The sequence below is a fragment of the Canis lupus genome, chromosome 17 (genome assembly GCF_003254725.2).
Source record: "Canis lupus dingo isolate Sandy chromosome 17, ASM325472v2, whole genome shotgun sequence".
Classification (NCBI taxonomy): domain Eukaryota; kingdom Metazoa; phylum Chordata; class Mammalia; order Carnivora; family Canidae; genus Canis; species Canis lupus.
Genome location: NC_064259.1, coordinates 37981868 through 37999454, shown reverse-complemented (window position 1 = coordinate 37999454; position 17587 = coordinate 37981868). Strand labels below are relative to the sequence as shown.

General features: G+C 38.1%; 1 protein-coding gene across 2 annotated transcripts in view; it reads right to left on the bottom strand.

The window, feature by feature from the left end:
• Nucleotides 1–17587, bottom strand: part of EIF2AK3 (eukaryotic translation initiation factor 2 alpha kinase 3) — a 64597-nt gene that overhangs the window by 45493 nt on the left and 1517 nt on the right. For both annotated transcript variants that reach the window (XR_004806321.2, XM_025453876.3), the window contains exon 2: nt 7356–7485. Coding sequence is in view for 1 of the 2 variants with exons in the window: in XM_025453876.3 (XP_025309661.3) it covers nt 7356–7485 (130 nt within the window). In the remaining variant the exon portion in view is untranslated. The remainder of the gene's footprint in view (nt 1–7355; nt 7486–17587) is intronic.

Here is a 17587-nt window from a genome sequence, read left to right as displayed (position 1 = left end):
AAAAAAATGTCCCAGGCCTGTGTGAAGCAGACTTTTTTTATTTCCCTGAAAACATTGAAATTACCATGATGCGGAGAATAAAGAAAGCCTTTTTGCTGAAAGTAAAGTGTTCCTGGGAATCATACCTCACAGACTAAGGAAGGAGGCAAGGTTAACAACTAGTTAGATGATCTAACATAAGGGGTTATGAAATCTTACAGTATAGAAAAGGGATCACACGTGACATGCTTAGGAGGAAATGTAGGTTTTCTTTTTTTTAAAGGAAATGCTGAAGAAAAAACAAATTTTAAAGCAATTTTGTTACTTATTATCATTAAAGATTGTGAATTAACACCCAAGAGCAGTGAGATGCCAAGGAGATACTATTCCATTCTTTCTTTTTTCAACCTATACTCACCTTATAGAACAAAATAAGGAAAACTATTAGACTAACTTTTAAGCATACTTTTTAAAAAATATTTTATTTATTTGAGAGAGAGAGAAAGCACAAGCAGGGGGATCAGCAAAAGGAGAGGGAGAAGTAGGCTCCCTGCTGAGGCAGGGAACCCGAACTCCATGGGGCTGGATCCCAGGACCCCAAGGTCATGACCTGAGCTGAAGGCAGATGCTCAACCGACTGAGCCACCCAGGCATCCCCTAAGCATACTTTTCATATTCATGGTGGAAAACACAGATTTTAGTAACTATTTCTCCCTTCAGTTAGGTCATTATACATTCATGAAGTAGATAATGTGCATGTGAAGTCAATTTCCTAAAAAATAAGGTCAAATCAATTTCTCACTTGGCAACATGCATGCTGGAGTAAACTGGTTTAGGTCACAGCAACGCTTTCAGCCATGCTAAGAGATTAATAAAACAAAATTAAATCAAAGCACTCTTTCATTTCTATAATTAAAAGAAAAGCAATTAACCTAGGCAATTATTTACACATTGGCTTGCTACATGACTGAATTGACAGTGACTTTTCCAACAAACTGCGATCTTCAATGACGGATCAGGCTCAAAACGTGCTAGTTTATGGACAAATGAAAAAATGCAAAACGACCAGACATATTTCAGTGCAAATTAGAGAATCTTTAAAAGAGATTACAGATCCTCTGTTAATAAAGCACTACTCAAAGGCTCTACTGTGGGCTCTTTGTGAATAAATCAAGTTAACTATTAAGAATCTCCCCCACCTATAAAGACCCTTCTCAATGAATGCAGTCTGATGAGGGGTGAGGAGAAGGCTGGAAAGCTCTAGCATCATAGTTGCCTGTTTCTGCACCTGTCTGAAACAGAAAGGCGGTGTCCCATGGGGAGAAACATGCCGAAAATAAAACAAAACCCCAAACTCTAGCTATAGACTTATAATAGAGTTGTTTGTTCTTTTTAAAGGCGGAAGAAAAAGGCATTTTAACAGAAAACTGAAACAAAAAACAAATATGGTATCTCTAAGTAAAGAAAAGCCAAAGGTATTATCTAAGGACAAATTAGTATGTTTACAATTATAACATGCATTCTAAATAAAGATTAGGAGGGCCTCTATGTGTTTATGAATGTGTTCCAAGACACAGAAAAGTAGACAGTTCAAGGATATTATATCTACTTAGATTTGGTGAAATGTGATCCAAATGTCACCCAGAGACTTCAGAGATAACTCATGCTAACATACAAAACAAAATCTTAAGACAACCAATGAGGAACCACAGCAAAATCTCCTCAGTGTTTTTTCAAGGTTTAATGTGCATATAAATTACCAGAGGAAAGCAAATCAGATTTTACCTCAGGTAGTCTTTTGGAAAATTAAAAACATAATTCTTAGCTACTATTAAGTAAGTATTAGGCTTAGACCCTAGGGCACATCTGTTACAGCTAATGGAGTGAACTTAGGTTTATCATTTATTATCTCTCTCTCTCTCTCTCTCTCTCTTTCTCTCTCTCTCTCTCTCACACACACCTATACACAACAGTTTTAGCTTGGTTTATTATCAGTATTCTTTTGAGGAAGTTTGTAAATACCTAGTCAAGAGTAGAGTGGCAAATCAGATCTATGCCTCAAGATGCCTCAACCTTACTGCAGCACACCATTCTAAATGTAATGTAAAATCCTTGTTTAATGGAACTGTCAATCTCTCTTATCCTCTAGGAACTTATTTTTCATTGACATAATCAAAACACCAATAAAATGACATAATATACTATTTTATATGCCTTTTGGAACAGAGAAGGTTAAGGACAATTTTAGAGTAGTCCCAGAGGCAATGACATACACACCTAATGGTAATTTCTAATGAATTTGTGCTTTATTTTTTAAAGAATCCTTAAATGTAGTTTTTAAAAAAGGGGAAAGTTGAAAACTCCCTCTAGATCATTTATTTGGGTGTTTCATGTATCCGATGGTACCTGATTCCTGAAGTTACAAAGATCTTTAGGATTTAGTGCAATCTCATAATTTTACAGAGGAGGAGATTAAAGCTCTACTGAACTAAAGAATCTAGCCAGGCCATCTAGTCAGTTAATGGGACAATCCTGACTAGTACTCAAGTCTCTGAATCCCAGCTTCTCCTCCACAATCCCACACAGTGCAATCAGTTCCTGCATGGCTTTACGTTATTATTGCAGCAGAAGTACATGTGATTCATCACCAACTGCTCTATCATTAATAATTTAAAAATGTTTATATAGTGGATCAGTCAGTACACCACCCAACTCTTGATCTTGGGGTTGTGAGTTCGAGACCCATATGCGGGGGTAGAGATTAATAAAAGTTTAAAAAAATTATTACATACTCTATCAAATCTTCTTCATTAGATTAATGAGTTGCTTTACCAATTGCTTCACAGGGAATACATCTTCCCTGGCATTATAGGTTTTATCTGTCTCATCTTCATACCACTCTCAATGAAAGCGTGGAGAAACTGACATTTTAATACAGGAGTGCCTGCAAGGAGCCATGGATCTTCCCACCATCATCTGGGTGGCTTCAGCTTTATCTCCATGCCAGTTCCTTCTGCCTGCTGCACTTGCCCCTACTCCCTGCACTACTCTTTTCTACCAAATGCTGGGCTTCAGACAGAGCAAATTAACTATTTCTCACAAAAAGTTAGAGACTTTCATTCAAATAGCAGTTTTAAATCCTCTTTCTGTGGTATTTTGTCCAACTTCTGAACACAACTTGCAGATGCAATGCACACCTTGCCAAGGAATAGATGACTCAAGCTCACAATACATCCCTGTTTCTCTTACAAATATTCTTATAATATTTCTATCATATACTAGATCAGCAATTCTCAAACTGTCTGTGGATGCTTTTAGAGGTGCAGAGTCAAAAGGCTTTGCTACTAAGGTGTTATCTGCTTTCTTACTGTGGTGATATTTGCACTGATGGCATATAAGCAATGGTGACTAGGGGCATCTGGGTGGCTCAGTCCCTTAAGTGTTTGACTTGTGATCTCAGTTCAGGTCTTAACCACAGAGTCATGAGTTTGAGCCCTGTACTGGGTTTCATGCCCTACTTAAAAAAAAAAAAAAAAAAAAAAGCAATGGTGACTAAAACTGCTAGTGCCTTAGACGAGAATCAAGAGAATCAAACACCAAAATAGCAGTCATTGTATTCTTCGCTGGTACACACTCATAGTAAAATGAAAAAAAAGAAAAAGAAAAAAAGAAAAGAACAAAAGGAAAAGAAAAGTTTCACTCAAGAATATTCTGATGAAGCAATAAAAAGCATTCATTTCATTCATTTAGGACCTAAGTACACATCTTTTTACTCTTTTTGCATGACTACCAAGGAAGTATGCACCAGCACTTCTGCCAAATACCCAATGAAACACGTCTTGAGGAAAAGCACTTGTGTGATTGAGCTGTGAACTGTGTGTTCACAGAGTTCCATTTCTACCTAAAAAACTGAGGGGAAAATGAAGCTTCTAAGGCTTGGGTATCTGTCAGACATTTTCTCAAAAATACATACACAAAGTGAACCTCTTACTTCAAAGAAAACAACTGACCATAACTGTGATAAAATTTCAAGTGAAGATTAGAATTTTGGAGAACCTGTCTCTACCAATGTGAGCTCAACAGTTTCCCAGGACTAAAAGACTTTTCTGATGAGATCAGTGGTGATAATAGCAAATCTGATCTTTAAAATAATTCTGTTAGGAAATATGTCAACAGCTGGAGGATCGGTATAACTCACTGAATTTGTCAAATGATGTTAGAACATCATGCATGAGTAAAGGGCAAGACAGACAGATGGATGTTAATATAACAGAGTACAAAATGTTCACTGATACGGTTTCAGATTCTACAGTGCAACTAACCTTTAAGAAACTTCCACTTGTTTTGGTATAGTATCAAAAAAGAATGACCCAACCATCTGAAAAGGCTTCAAAAACACATCTCCCTTTTCTAACTACATATATGTATGTGCCCAGATTTTCTTTTTCATATAGTTCAACCAAAACAACAATGCAATGCATTAAACGCAGAAGGAGATGCGAAAATCCAGTTATCTATTAGACCAGAACTTAGAGATTTATAAAAATATAAAACAATGCCACCACTCCTCTCACTGAAATATTTTTAAACTAGAAAATATTCTTCATAACAACATGTTTTTATGCTATCAATGGGTTCATTTTTAAAATTATTTAATAACAAGTCTTTAAAGTTTCTTTTTAAATTTCTAACATAGTTTAAGTCTAGGTAGACATAACCCATGAAGAAAGTTCTTTGGAGCCCTCCTCAATTTTTAAGAATATAAAGGGTCCTGGGACAATACAGTCTGAGACCTGCTGTACTAGAGGAGCAACCTGAGTTTGTAATGGGGAGGTGCACCCACATGGGGAAATGGCTCCAGAGCAAGCAGAATGGGGTATGGTTAGGCCAGCCTGGGTTCAGTCCCAGCTTTATCATCTAGATGGTCTGCAATTTCAAGCAGGTAACTTCTCTGAGCTTCAGTTTCCTCTTCTACAAAATGACATCAACCTCAGAAGGATCTGTGTGAAGATTACATCATGTGTAGAGTACGTAACATGTATACTACAACCCTGGAAACATGTTGTTTCAAGAAATGGTCTCAAGAACTTGTGGGGGCAGTAAAGTCTAGTAAACCTATTGTGTTATCCCAGATGGTCAGTACTTTAGATTTTCTTTTTTCTTTTCTTTCCATAAAATAGAAAATGAAAATCTAGTTAATGCAAAGAGGTCTCCTAAAAGCTTGGTAGCCAATGAGCTTTTCATTTATTGTAAGGGTGACACGGAGAAACTTTGCAATATACTTGAGATTTAACATTTCAAGAGCATGCTATCCAAAGGATCTAGGGTTTGCAGTGGGTAGGAAGGAGGGCACTTAAAACAAGAAAGCCCTAATAAACCACAGAAAATGGTGAGGACTGGGGACGAGAAAGTTGAACTGTACTTAAAATGGCTAACATAATTTAAACACACTCAATAGCACTCAGGGTATTACAACTATTTGCATTCTACTTTGTCATTCCATGCAACATATCTTTTGTTCATGTGTAACACACACATGCTTTGTACCACTATGACATGCCATAATATTACCTCAGATGTAAACAGCTCAGTCTTCTGATTTTGCTGATCATCTTTTTATATCTAGTTTAAAAATAAAGCAAAACATGCATACCCAAGCATAATCCCAGCAGAACACAAATCAATGAATGTTTAGACTGAATAATAATTCATTTCAATATTACACCTGATTCAAATTTATTAGTGTAATTTATAAGAGAATTGCTATTTATATCAATAATTCACAATATAACAGAAGTTCAGTATTCTGGACAGATATTTTTTAGCAAACTGTACTATTTGATAAATAATAAGCACTAGGAAAGCCTAGTCAGGGCTTAGCACACACAAATGTGGAGACTGAGCACTGCCATTTCCCTTAGCACCTGCCTGGGTGCTCCAGGAAAGCATTCCGGCTGGGTTTATAGAAGACCAGATGGGGCACTGGCAGCAGTATTCCCATCAGAAAATCTCGTCACCACTAATTACGTCATCCTTAAGCCTCTCATGTTAGGTTTTTCAAATCTGATACCAGCTGGAAAGCTTTTGGTCTGGTTTGATTTTTAAGTAGGCTCTACACATAGTGTAGAGCCCAATGCACGGCTTGAACTGGCAATCCTGAGATCAAGACCTGAGCTGAGATCAAGAGTTGGCTGCTTAGGGCAGCCCCGGTAGATCAAGAGTCGGCTGCTTAGGGCAGCTCCGGTGGCGCAGCGGTTTAGCACCGCCTGCAGCCCAGGGCGTGATCCTGGAGACCTGGGATCAAGTCCCACGTCAGGCTCCTGCATGGAGCCTGCTTCTCCCTCCTCCTGTGTCTCTGCCTCTCTCTCTCTCTCTCTCTCTGTCTATCATAAATAAATAAATAAATCTTAAAAAAAAAATCTTAAAGAAAAAAAAAAAGAGTTGGCTGCTTAACTGAGCCACTTAGGTGCTCCTAGCTTTCTAAAAGGGATGAAATTAAAAAAGAGCATTCAGAAAGAGTGTCCCAGAGGAACACAGCTTGGTTAGATATATCGGAGACTGAAGGTATTCAGGAAAAGAGATGACAGCTTCCATGTCAGCAGTCTCAATTCAAATGAGGGACTGACTTTAAATGATTTAAACAAAAGAATAAAGCTCTAGAATTGGACAGAGATTTAATCTATCAGAGTCAAGACAAAAGCTGAGAAAAATAAACTTCCCTCATTTAACCCGCCCCCTGCCTCAAGTAAGTAGGTAGTGTGCTTACTTATTGCTGAGACTACTACAGCTCTGAGGAGCTAAGTCACTAATTAAGTCTTGGAGTCATGTGTCTTAGGAGTTTTAGAAGCACCATCTCTCTTTTTGTTTTTGCAAATAATCAAATTTGTCTAAAATTACATTCTAAAAAAATTCCATGCTTATTTTTAGGATGTAAGCTTTAGGTAAGATGTAGGGAATAATTCATGGGATTTTGCAGCATGTGTTTCTAACTATTAGGATACAGTTATTTTTATTTGTTTTATTATTCTTAGGCACCTTGTGGTAATAATAAGGGGGAAGAAATGATGATCATTTTATAGCTCAGGTAATGAGCTATGCTGATGGATACAGCACATAGTATTCACAGTTACTCATGTATATGATTAACTCATTTAACGTTCAAAACAATTCTAAGAAGTAGGTGACACTAGCCACTTGTTTTAAAGGAGGAGAACTGAGAACAGAAAAGTTAAATAGTTGCCAGAAGGAGACACAGCTTGTAAGAGGCAGACAGGTCTCACACCTAGGCCATCGGGCGCTGGGCAAATACATACTACTGGTATCAGTAATTGCTCATTATAGCTATTTCCAATCAACATTTAATAGAAAATTCTTACCTCTGGTTTGCTGAGGCTGGATGAAACCAAGGAACCGGATCCCACGTCCAAATCCCACTGTTTTTTACCATGATTCTCAGGATCCAAGGCAGCAATTCGCCCATCTAAAGTGCTGATAATCACTAACGATCTATAAATTTAAAAATTAATTAGACAAAGTTTAAAAGGTATTTACGATATCGGGCACCTCACTGCATACACTGGAAAGAAAACCAGACCATCCCCAAGGACATTGTCTATTGCAAGAGGGAGGGCTCACCTCCTCACAACACTTACAGTCTTGCTATCGCTATTTCTCTAAGGCCTACCAAGACCACTGCAATATACTCTTCAGGTCACTTATGAAAAGCCCCAGACTCCTCCGTCATTCCTCATTCCCACACTGTAATCCCTCAACATTCTCAGTGCTGTCCTCTTCTTCCTTCCCTAATCCCTGAAAGCCTTGACCCTGAAACACACTTTTTCCTGAATGTCCACTTGCCTTCTTGCTTGAGTAGAAACCTGGCTCTTCCTGAGAACATCACTTTTGAAGCAAAGAGGATTCTTTGCTCTAAAACCCTTGACTACTCGGTCCCATGACAGGGTGGGAGTACTTCTTGCACCTCATTGCTGTTTCTAGATTACTTTCTCTCCTGTCTAAAAATCCTCAGGATCAGATTGCTCCGTCCACTATCCCCCCTAGTTACTGTCTTCTGATGCTTGGGTTACTAGTCTCACTCCTTGAGGATTTTAGCTCTTGGTTTAACAGTCACTATTAACACATTCTTTGGGTTTTTATGACCTGTTTACTTTGCCTCAACCACTGCCCCATATGGTGAGACCCTAGCCCTTGGCAATCACCACAACTCCCCGGCCTCACTGAAATTTCAAGCATTCCAGCCCCCACCACCAAGCCCCTTCTGGCTCATTTCCTCTGCTTCCCTCACTCCCACTAATCTCTGACCCCACTAGAGCCTACATGTCATTGATTCTGTCACTTTTACCCTGAGCTTCAATACTATTAGGCCCTCATTTCTTTCATACCCAGTTTAAATCCCATAGTCCTTCATTTGGAGCACTTCCTGGCCCCTGACATGTCACACTTGACTAGCACAACTCAAACCCTAGCTAAATCCAATGCTCTGCTTTTTCTCACTCTCACTTCTGTGCTGTTGAATGTGGCCAAAGAAAAACATAATCATGCTGACTGGACTCACTTTAATCATGACCACCAACATGAAAAGGGCTATTAATGCTGCTCCACCATCACAGCATACTACCGTGGTCTATCTACTCACCTGCTGTCCGAGGTTAAACTATATTATTTCTCTTTTCTCAACTTCCAACACTAGCTTTTCCAAGCTCATGTATCTCAGGGATAGATATAATCAAAAGGAATCCCACCATCACATCTCTCTCTTTATCACCACCTGGGCCCATGATTCTATCTTCCCTCCTGTTACTGCAGGTGAATTGTTCGTGGTCCCATCCACTACCAACACTTCTGCTTAGACGACAGATCTCTATTTGCCAGTCCTCACATCTCTCTTCTTGCTCTTACATCAATTATTTCTCCTCTACCAGAGCATTCCTCTCAGCTTTCAAACCTATTATTCCCCCAATTAAAAACCAAACCAGTTAAACAAAATGAACTCTAAGCTACTACTCCCTGTAAGCTTTCAATCCACTCCTTGTCTGCCTCTGGAACAAAACTCCTTGAAAGAATTCTTATACATTGTCTCCAGATCTTCTCCCCTTCTTCCATCTTGAACTATTCCTAATCAAGATTTTGCTCCTGTCACTCCACTTGAAAGGTTCTTACTGGGGTCCTCAATGACCTTCATACTGAAAAATCCCATGGTCAGGTGTCAGTTCACGTGACCTTCTCGCAGCACCTGACCAAAGATTTCTCCTGCCCTTCATGAGACACACTCTTCATGTGGCTTCCAGGATACTGTACTCTCCAGATTTTTTTTCTTACTTGCAGGTTACTCTTTCTCAGCCTCATTTTCTGATTCCTCCTCATCTCTTCTTTCAAAGTGCTCTTTACCTACACGTACTTTTTTTGATGGTCTCATCCATCCAGTCTCATAGCTTAAAATACCATCTATATGCCGGTAACTCTCAAATTTTTCCCTCTCCCTGAACTCTGGACTTATATATACTTAACTGCCTACCAGATTTATATGGTAGAATGACTTCTCCAAAATGACTTCTCCAATTCCCTCAGGTCCTTTGCAGCTACTGTTCCGTCTGCCTGGAACATATACTCTTAAATATATAAAAGGTCCTCAATAAATATTTGTTGAATGAAAGAATATGTTATATAGTTGTTCTACAAATTTGTTACGTATATTTGTCTGCTTTAAAGACCATGCAAATTCCAAGAACACATGATGTTCCACTTTAGGATTATAAAATACAACTTTTATCTGTTCTAATCCACCTGAAGTACATTGTATACAAATTCAAAGTGAAGCTATAAGTTGATCAAGACAAACAGTTCAATAAACTCAGTTGAAACCTTTCAAAGAACTTAATGTTTCTCAAATGAATAAATTTATCAAGGGGATAAATAAAATTGTCAATCTAGTTTCCAAATTATACACTAATTCTCATTTTGAATTTTTCAAATGGCAACTCTTAGTCTAATTTGTGAAAATAAAGATTTGCCACTTACAAACTCTAGTAATTTTATTTTATTTTTTTATGATAGTCACACACAGAGAGAGAGAGGCAGAGACATAGGCAGAGGGAGAAGCAGGCTCCATGCACCGGGAGCCCGACGTGGGATTCGATCCCGGGTCTCCAGGATCGCGCCCTGGGCCAAAGGCAGGTGCCAAACCGCTGCGCCACCCAGGGATCTCAGTAATTTTAGATAACCAAAAGAAAGGAAACAACTCAATTCCCCTCCCTACACATTAACCTGCTTTCTAAAGAGATCTACCAGGAATTAGGGGAACAGACAGATACTCTGAGAAAGAAAATTATTTTATAATGAAGGGTATAAAAAATTCATACCTTATATGTGTCAATTTACAAATAAAAGAACAGAATCTAATAGTGATCCAGGGTTCAGAACCAAGTTAACTCTTCCCTAGTACCATTGTAGAAATGTCTAATTATTCTGGAAGCATTAACCACAAATAGATGGTTGAATGAAAACCACTCTAATTGAAACAAAATTTAGTATAAACAAACAGTGATAATCATGAGAAATTAAGGAGATCACTGCAACATTTCAGATACTATTTTTTGTTTTTAATTAAGAACGAACATTGTTTATCACCCTAGACATTCTACTTATAACAAAAACAACAACAACAAACCCTGTAATTTTTCTGAGTATGTAGGTATTTGCGCTAGAGGTATGCAGAGAAGAATGGTAAAATTCTAGGTCTCATTTTCAAAACAAGGAAAAAATCCAACAATAAAATATGCATGTGTATCTTATGTGTACACAAAAATATTTTAATAAGTCACTTGGAGTTTAATACCTAACTATTCTTTCACTGACAACTTATCATATAGGGTGCATTTAACTGAGTCAAAGATTTTGTTTTTTTTAATCAAGATAGTTTCAGATTTTGTACTATATCTAGGAAATAAGTGTAAATTTGGGTAATAATTAAAAGAAATACAAACGTGGGCAGGAACAATTAAGTATATCATTCTCTTAACTGCTTTTTTTTTTTTTAAGATTTATTTATTCATGAGACACACACAGAAAGAGGCAGAGACATAGGCAGAGGGAGAAGCAGGCTCCCTACAGGGAGTCCGATGTGGGACTCAATCCCAGGACTCTGGTGATGAAGGCACTCAACCACTGAGCCACCCAGACGTCCCTTAACTGCTTTTGATATTTAATGTAATCTGGTTCTTAGGTTTGAATGGGGTACCTTAATTATTTTTACCCTCTTAATGGGAATAACAGTAAATCCCCTACAACTCTGTAAGATGTTAAAAACAAACAAACAAAACCATTCACATTCTTATCTGCTACAAACTAACCATAATATTCAGTGTGGGCTCCTTCCCAAATATGTCTCTGGAAGGAAGTACCCCTTCTGCTGTGGCTGAAATGAGCAGCACTACAGTGCAAAAAAGAGATGCTACAATTTACACTATTGTGTTTAATCACATTCTAAGAGAGAGATGCTCATGGACATACTATGGATTGAGAAAAGCATCAAGTAGATAGATAATGCTGAATGCAGGGATAAACAGAGGACAGCCATAGGCGTTTAGAATAAACATCAGAGATAAAAAATGAACATCTCTCCCCAAATAGGGAGGCTATAATGCCATTTCTACCCACAATCCATTCACTCTATTTTCAGGTTTCTATGAACAAGATGAAAAGCCCTTAACTTATTTAAAAATTGAAGGGACCACAGAGGCAGCATTTCCAGTGGAAAGAACTGGAGCATTTTCTTTCTCTTTTTAAGAACTGGAGCTTTGAAGTCAGACCTGTATACACATCCCTATGGCTCTTCTCCTCTTCAGCATAACTCAAACTTGCCTGATCATAAAAATAATCTGGAGTGCTTGTTAAAAGCCAGTAAACATTCATGGGTCCCATCCCACCAGAGGGGGCTTGGGAGCTAGCCCCTGACAAGTAACCCCAGTGAGCCTTGCAATAAGACCAGCTTGGCAAATATTGACTTACCTCAAAGGGCTGTTTCTTTGGAGTAAAGAAATAATCTATTACCCTGATTGAAGAAGGCCTATTGGTCAACTCTGTCAATAAACTCTTCAGAAATTTCTATCTCTCACACCTTGCTTTAGTTTACAAAGGCATTTGTTTGGATTACTCAACAGCAAGCGCTGTTCTCTTACGCATGATCCAATGCTTCAAAGCTATTCTCAAGGTTTTCCACAATCTCCTCCTGCCAGATCCATTCTCATCAAGTCTGTCCCGCAGCAGCAGCTGAAAGAGTGGCTGGCTCCTCATTCTGGACCTTCTCCTTTCCCCTGACTTCTACAAGGACACTTCTCTTCACCCCATTATTCCTAGTGCTCTCAAAATCCAGCAAACAGGTCATGGAGTTCTAGCTTTAGCCAATGGCCACGGCTTTGCCTTTACCTGTAAAGTAAGAGCTCCCAAACCTATGTTTACTGTTCACTGTCTCTCTCCCTGCTCTACTTCTGCATTTTCATCAGGACATGCTTCTTACCCCCACAGTGTGTTCAGGTAAATCTTCTCTCCCACATCCTTCTCCATCTACCTTGTCACTTAACATTTGCATCAGACATCAAGTCTACCTTCTCCCTCATGCTCTACATTTAGACAATAGTCATGTACTACTGATTCTATTTCTGAAGCTTTTGAATCTTTTCCTTCCTTTGTTACCACTGCCCTTGTCCTAGAGCCAATTCTCACTTCTCATCAGAACATTTTCAAAAGCCTTTCTGACATATTTTCCTGCCTCACATCTCTGTCCCTTCTGCAGTTCCAACAGTTTTGTTTCTATAATAGAGATCTGATAAACTTCTGAAGCTTCCCATGCTCACGGAATAAAGGCCATACTGCTTGCTATAGCACATTGAGCCTTTCGTAATCAGCGTAATCCCCTACTCCACTGCAGCATGTGCACGCGCGCACGTGTGCGCGCACACGTTTCTTAACTTTTCAACAAAGTTCCCTTTTAATTTATTCTTTATTTCACATCTTAAATGATTTCATTTAAGCAACAAACATTTCTTTCTAATGAACTCCCCCATTTTTAGAGGGAATATTTAATACTAATCAAAATACTGAAGATTTCTGAAAAGACATAGCTAAGAATACTACATTGTTTGATACAATTCTAGTTCAAAACCAAAAAACTTGACTGTTTAATTAGCCTTCTCCACTGGATATCTAATTCCACTTGGTTATTTAAAAATACTGACAATCTCATGGATCCCCATTCTTACCTTTGCAGATCTATAGATGTCCAGGAGCCCTGGCTTGGGAATCACTGCTCTGGACTCTGCAGCCTAGACTAGCCCTGACACTTCACATTCAAAGACTCACTCACTTGATACTTCCATTGTCTTTACTCTCAAACTCCTCTTATGTCACTCACTATCCATTCTAGTATAGTTAATTCTTTAACACAATGATCTCCCTGTCAAGACTTAGGGCTCAAGGGCTAGCTCAGCTGCCCATCTATCTACCCGTGGCATGTAACAGTTAAATGCAGTAAATGTTTGCGAAACGAACATAATGAACTAAATAAAACATCTTAGTTGGGCAGATACTATTATACATATAAAACAAAACAGAAACCGAGAAAGATGTGACTTGCCTCAGGTCACATACCAAATAACAGGTTTTGAACAGACAGAAGAATGAATTTAGGTTTTTAAACTCTATCATTCTGTTAACAATAAGTTTTCATTACGTAGCCACTACTGTATTACTACAATGTGCAGCTTTTATTCATCCCAGAAATCTCATCAAGATACCATTTATCCTGTTACTGCTCTGATTTGCCCTTCTATTGAGCAGAAATGACCTTATGACACAGTGAAGATCCTATTTTTTAAAAACTATTTGCTCTGACTTAAGTCATCCAGAATACCTGCTTACTTACAATTAAGTTTATCAGAGTCTGAGAGTAGATCCTGAATTCTTTCATATAATAATTCTAAAGCAGGCTTACTACCTGTAGAAATTTCCTATGTGGGAAAAAGAAGCTGGTGACAAGAGAACATTATATGAAGTGAATAGTTTCTACATTAACAAGTGCTTATTTTTTAATTGCACATTTTCTTTCTTTGAGAGGAGGGGAAAAGAGAAAACAAAACTCTACAAAATTAAAAATGTGATTTGGTTCAATCTGTTTTTTGATGTAGCCAAGAATCCTCCACCTAAACACATGCTCTCATTCAAGAAAGCATATGTTCTTGTTCAAAAACAAACCAGTATTAATTGGACTATACTTCTTAGTCCTCACCTACTAAGTAAATCTTCAAATCAAACTTCCTTTATTTAAACATATCACAAGACTAGCCCTGCACCCAATCAAAACAAACATGTCAAAAATTACCAACTGTACTTTATAGCTGACATAAGCTACACCTTAAAGAAATACCATTTGAGTTTTCAATATTATAGACAACATGAATGACAGATATCCTTTCTCTATTAGGTTAAAGCATTTTTGGACACACTTTCTACTTTGTTCTAGGAAACATTTTTAATCAAAATATTTAATCAAATTTCCCCCTTCACATTTAGTTCTGCAACCTACCAGTTCTCCTCTTTGTATTTCAAAATATTTTGCAGTAAAAATGTTCAACAGCTTCATTCTTACAAAAAGAGGAAAAAACCAGATAGGAGTTCCCAGGCAGTATTTAGGAAGTGAAGAGGCATGCTGGAGCTACAACTCACAGAAGCTGATAAAGACCCAGTCCCTTTCTGCAAAATGCCTCAGTGTGTAAAGGCTTCATACTTTAAATAAAGAACAGAGTATCCTCAATCCTCTCACATATCATATCTAGAGCCCAGGTGTCAATAAGCTAAAAAGACAACTGTGACAGGAAGGATAATTCATTACTTGTCTAAAGTATGTTTATTTTGGCTTACAACTTGCCATGAAAGTTATGCATAAATTCTTCTTTAAATAGGATTTCTAGTTAACTTAAAAAGTCTGGGGTCAGAAAAGTGAGCAGTATTGGGACCAGATGACTGAGTTCCCTTTTAACACTGTATTCTGAGATTCTATTATTCATTGGTTATATTAGCTTAAAAAAAAAAAAAAACCAACAAACTTAATTATGAGTCTGAAAATCTGAGGAACACCAGATTCTGTACCATGATTCACATCAGATCAGTTTGTGAAAGGACAGACAAGAGAGAAAGAAAAAATGAAATCATCTTAAATTTGCAAAATATTTTCATGTTATCTCATTAAATACAAAGAACTCAGTTTACAGATGACAAAGAAGCATCACAGATTAACATCAAATTTAGTATACTGTTGTTAGAGGAGAATTAGAGGTGGGGGGGGAGGCAGAAATATGTTACAAATTAGTGTGATAGTTAAGATAAAATTAGTTCTTAACAGCTCTTGAGGTCCTCAGAGGCCCTCACTATGAGGATGCCTATTCCATCCCCCAAACCCCAAGTAACACTTAGCAATTTGCCATTTGTGTTGGAGTCAGGAAACTGATAACTCCTAACTATGCCAATGTGCACAAAAACGAGCAGTGAGGCGGGATTGCAACCTTCTTCCCTTCCAGCTTTCCTTAGTGAGCATCCCATTTAAATTTCAACTAAATGTAATGTTTAACAGAAGCACTGACAAGGCTGCTGTCAGACAAGTTATTTTAGCTACTTTTTAAAGAAAAAAAAGTTTATTCCCTAATTCACATGCTCTTGAGATGTAAAGTAAGCAGTTAAGATAAAACCAATGAGAACTCCACTGAGGAAAGAAAAACGAACCAGAGCGTCTCCTATTGCTTCCTGGGCATCGAAAGACAGCATGCAAAAATAGCGACCTCAATTCCCCACCTCCCTCTTTTTAAAACAGTTTTGCAAGTACCATAGCTCTTCACAGTCGTTTGTAATAAACATTTAGTTAATTCAAATCTGTTCCCCTAACCTTCCTCCTTTAAACAAACAGGATATTGGTCTATTATTATGGAACACTGACTGGTATTCTCCGGTTTTTCACTTTTTTAAGGAGCACTTAGGAAGAAGTTTTATAAACCCTGCATACATATCTTTTGTTGGCACTATCAATTTACTTATCCAAGGCTTCTCAAACTTTCTACACTACCTCAAGCTACCTGGCAGGCCCTTAAACACAGGTCTATCTCTTCCTAGACAATTCTGTTAGCCGAAGATCACCTACTCTCCGCCAGGCACAGTCTACTTGTTTCCACTCTCCTTGTTTCTGAGAAGGAAGTAGTCCTCCTGTTTGCCAAGTAGATCCTTTCCAACTACCTCCACCTCTATTCCTTTCTTTTTCAACCTGTTTACACAGGCTCCTTCCTCTGAATGTATAAATGTTTCTAGAACTTGCCTGCTGTCAGGCTGAACAATGCCATAAAGAGGTGTGGGGCTTTAAAAGGATGAATCCTTACCATCTAGTAATCTGAGCACCCCATCTCAATCTGTGGACAGGAGCTTCATGGGAGGAGAAATCAATTCTTATTCGCCAGGAACCAAGATCCTGTCTCAAATCTATCCCTTCTGTTCTAGGGATATAGAACAATATACATATAAAGTTTATTGTTAAAAACAATAAACTTTAATCAAACCTGACATTCAAGTTACCCTACACAACACTTCTCAAATGGTAAGTCTCAAAGTATCATGTGCATGGGAATCATCTGGTGATCTTGTCAAAAATGCATATACTCCTTCAGTGGATGTTGCCTGATTCTGATTTCTAACACGCCCCTGGGTTGATGACGATGCCACTCATGTTAGACTCTACATATAGAATCTGGTCCCAACATATTTTCTAGCCTCATCTTCCACAACTCCCTGCACACACGTGTGCATGTCTGTATCTCCCTCATACACAGAGCACGCATGCACACACACAGGTATACAGACGCAGAGCATGCCCAGACATGTACGTGCACACACACACACACAGGTATACAGACAAAAATGTTCCCCAAACATACTTTCCAGCTTTTGTGCCTCTTGCTATTTCCTCAAGTCCAGTATCTGCTCATCATGATCCTACTCATATTTCATAAACCAACTCATTCTGCCACAGCCTTCTCTTTTTACCTACTTCATCCCCATACCCCACCCACTGAACACCACAGAAACCTTGGGACAGTCAAGGAATTTCATTTGCACTGATTCTGCTCTATAATGTCATCATGGGTCTCTTCATTCAATCCTCACTGCGAGGCAACACTCACCTCCTGGAAGACAGACTATCTGCATAACCCTTAACCCTAGGGTATCTTGTGGGTTGTAAGTGCTAATAAGTACCTGCTGCGGAACATCTGTACTCTAAGAAAAATGAAACATCTCACTTTACTTCACATAACTTACTTTGGGCAGGTGCTTCAGAAGTTTAAGATAAACAAAAAGACTCTTCCAGGAAAGTTAATCCATTAGCAAAATCTATGAAAATATTGTCAAATATGTGCTACTTAAAAGGAAAAAATCTACATACAAACATTTAAATAGTGCCTAGAAAATTTTAGTACTTATTCCATTTTAGTAGTTTCCAGATATACAGATCAAGGTTCTGATATTTAACTGAAAATTAAATCTAACTTGTTAGGATCTA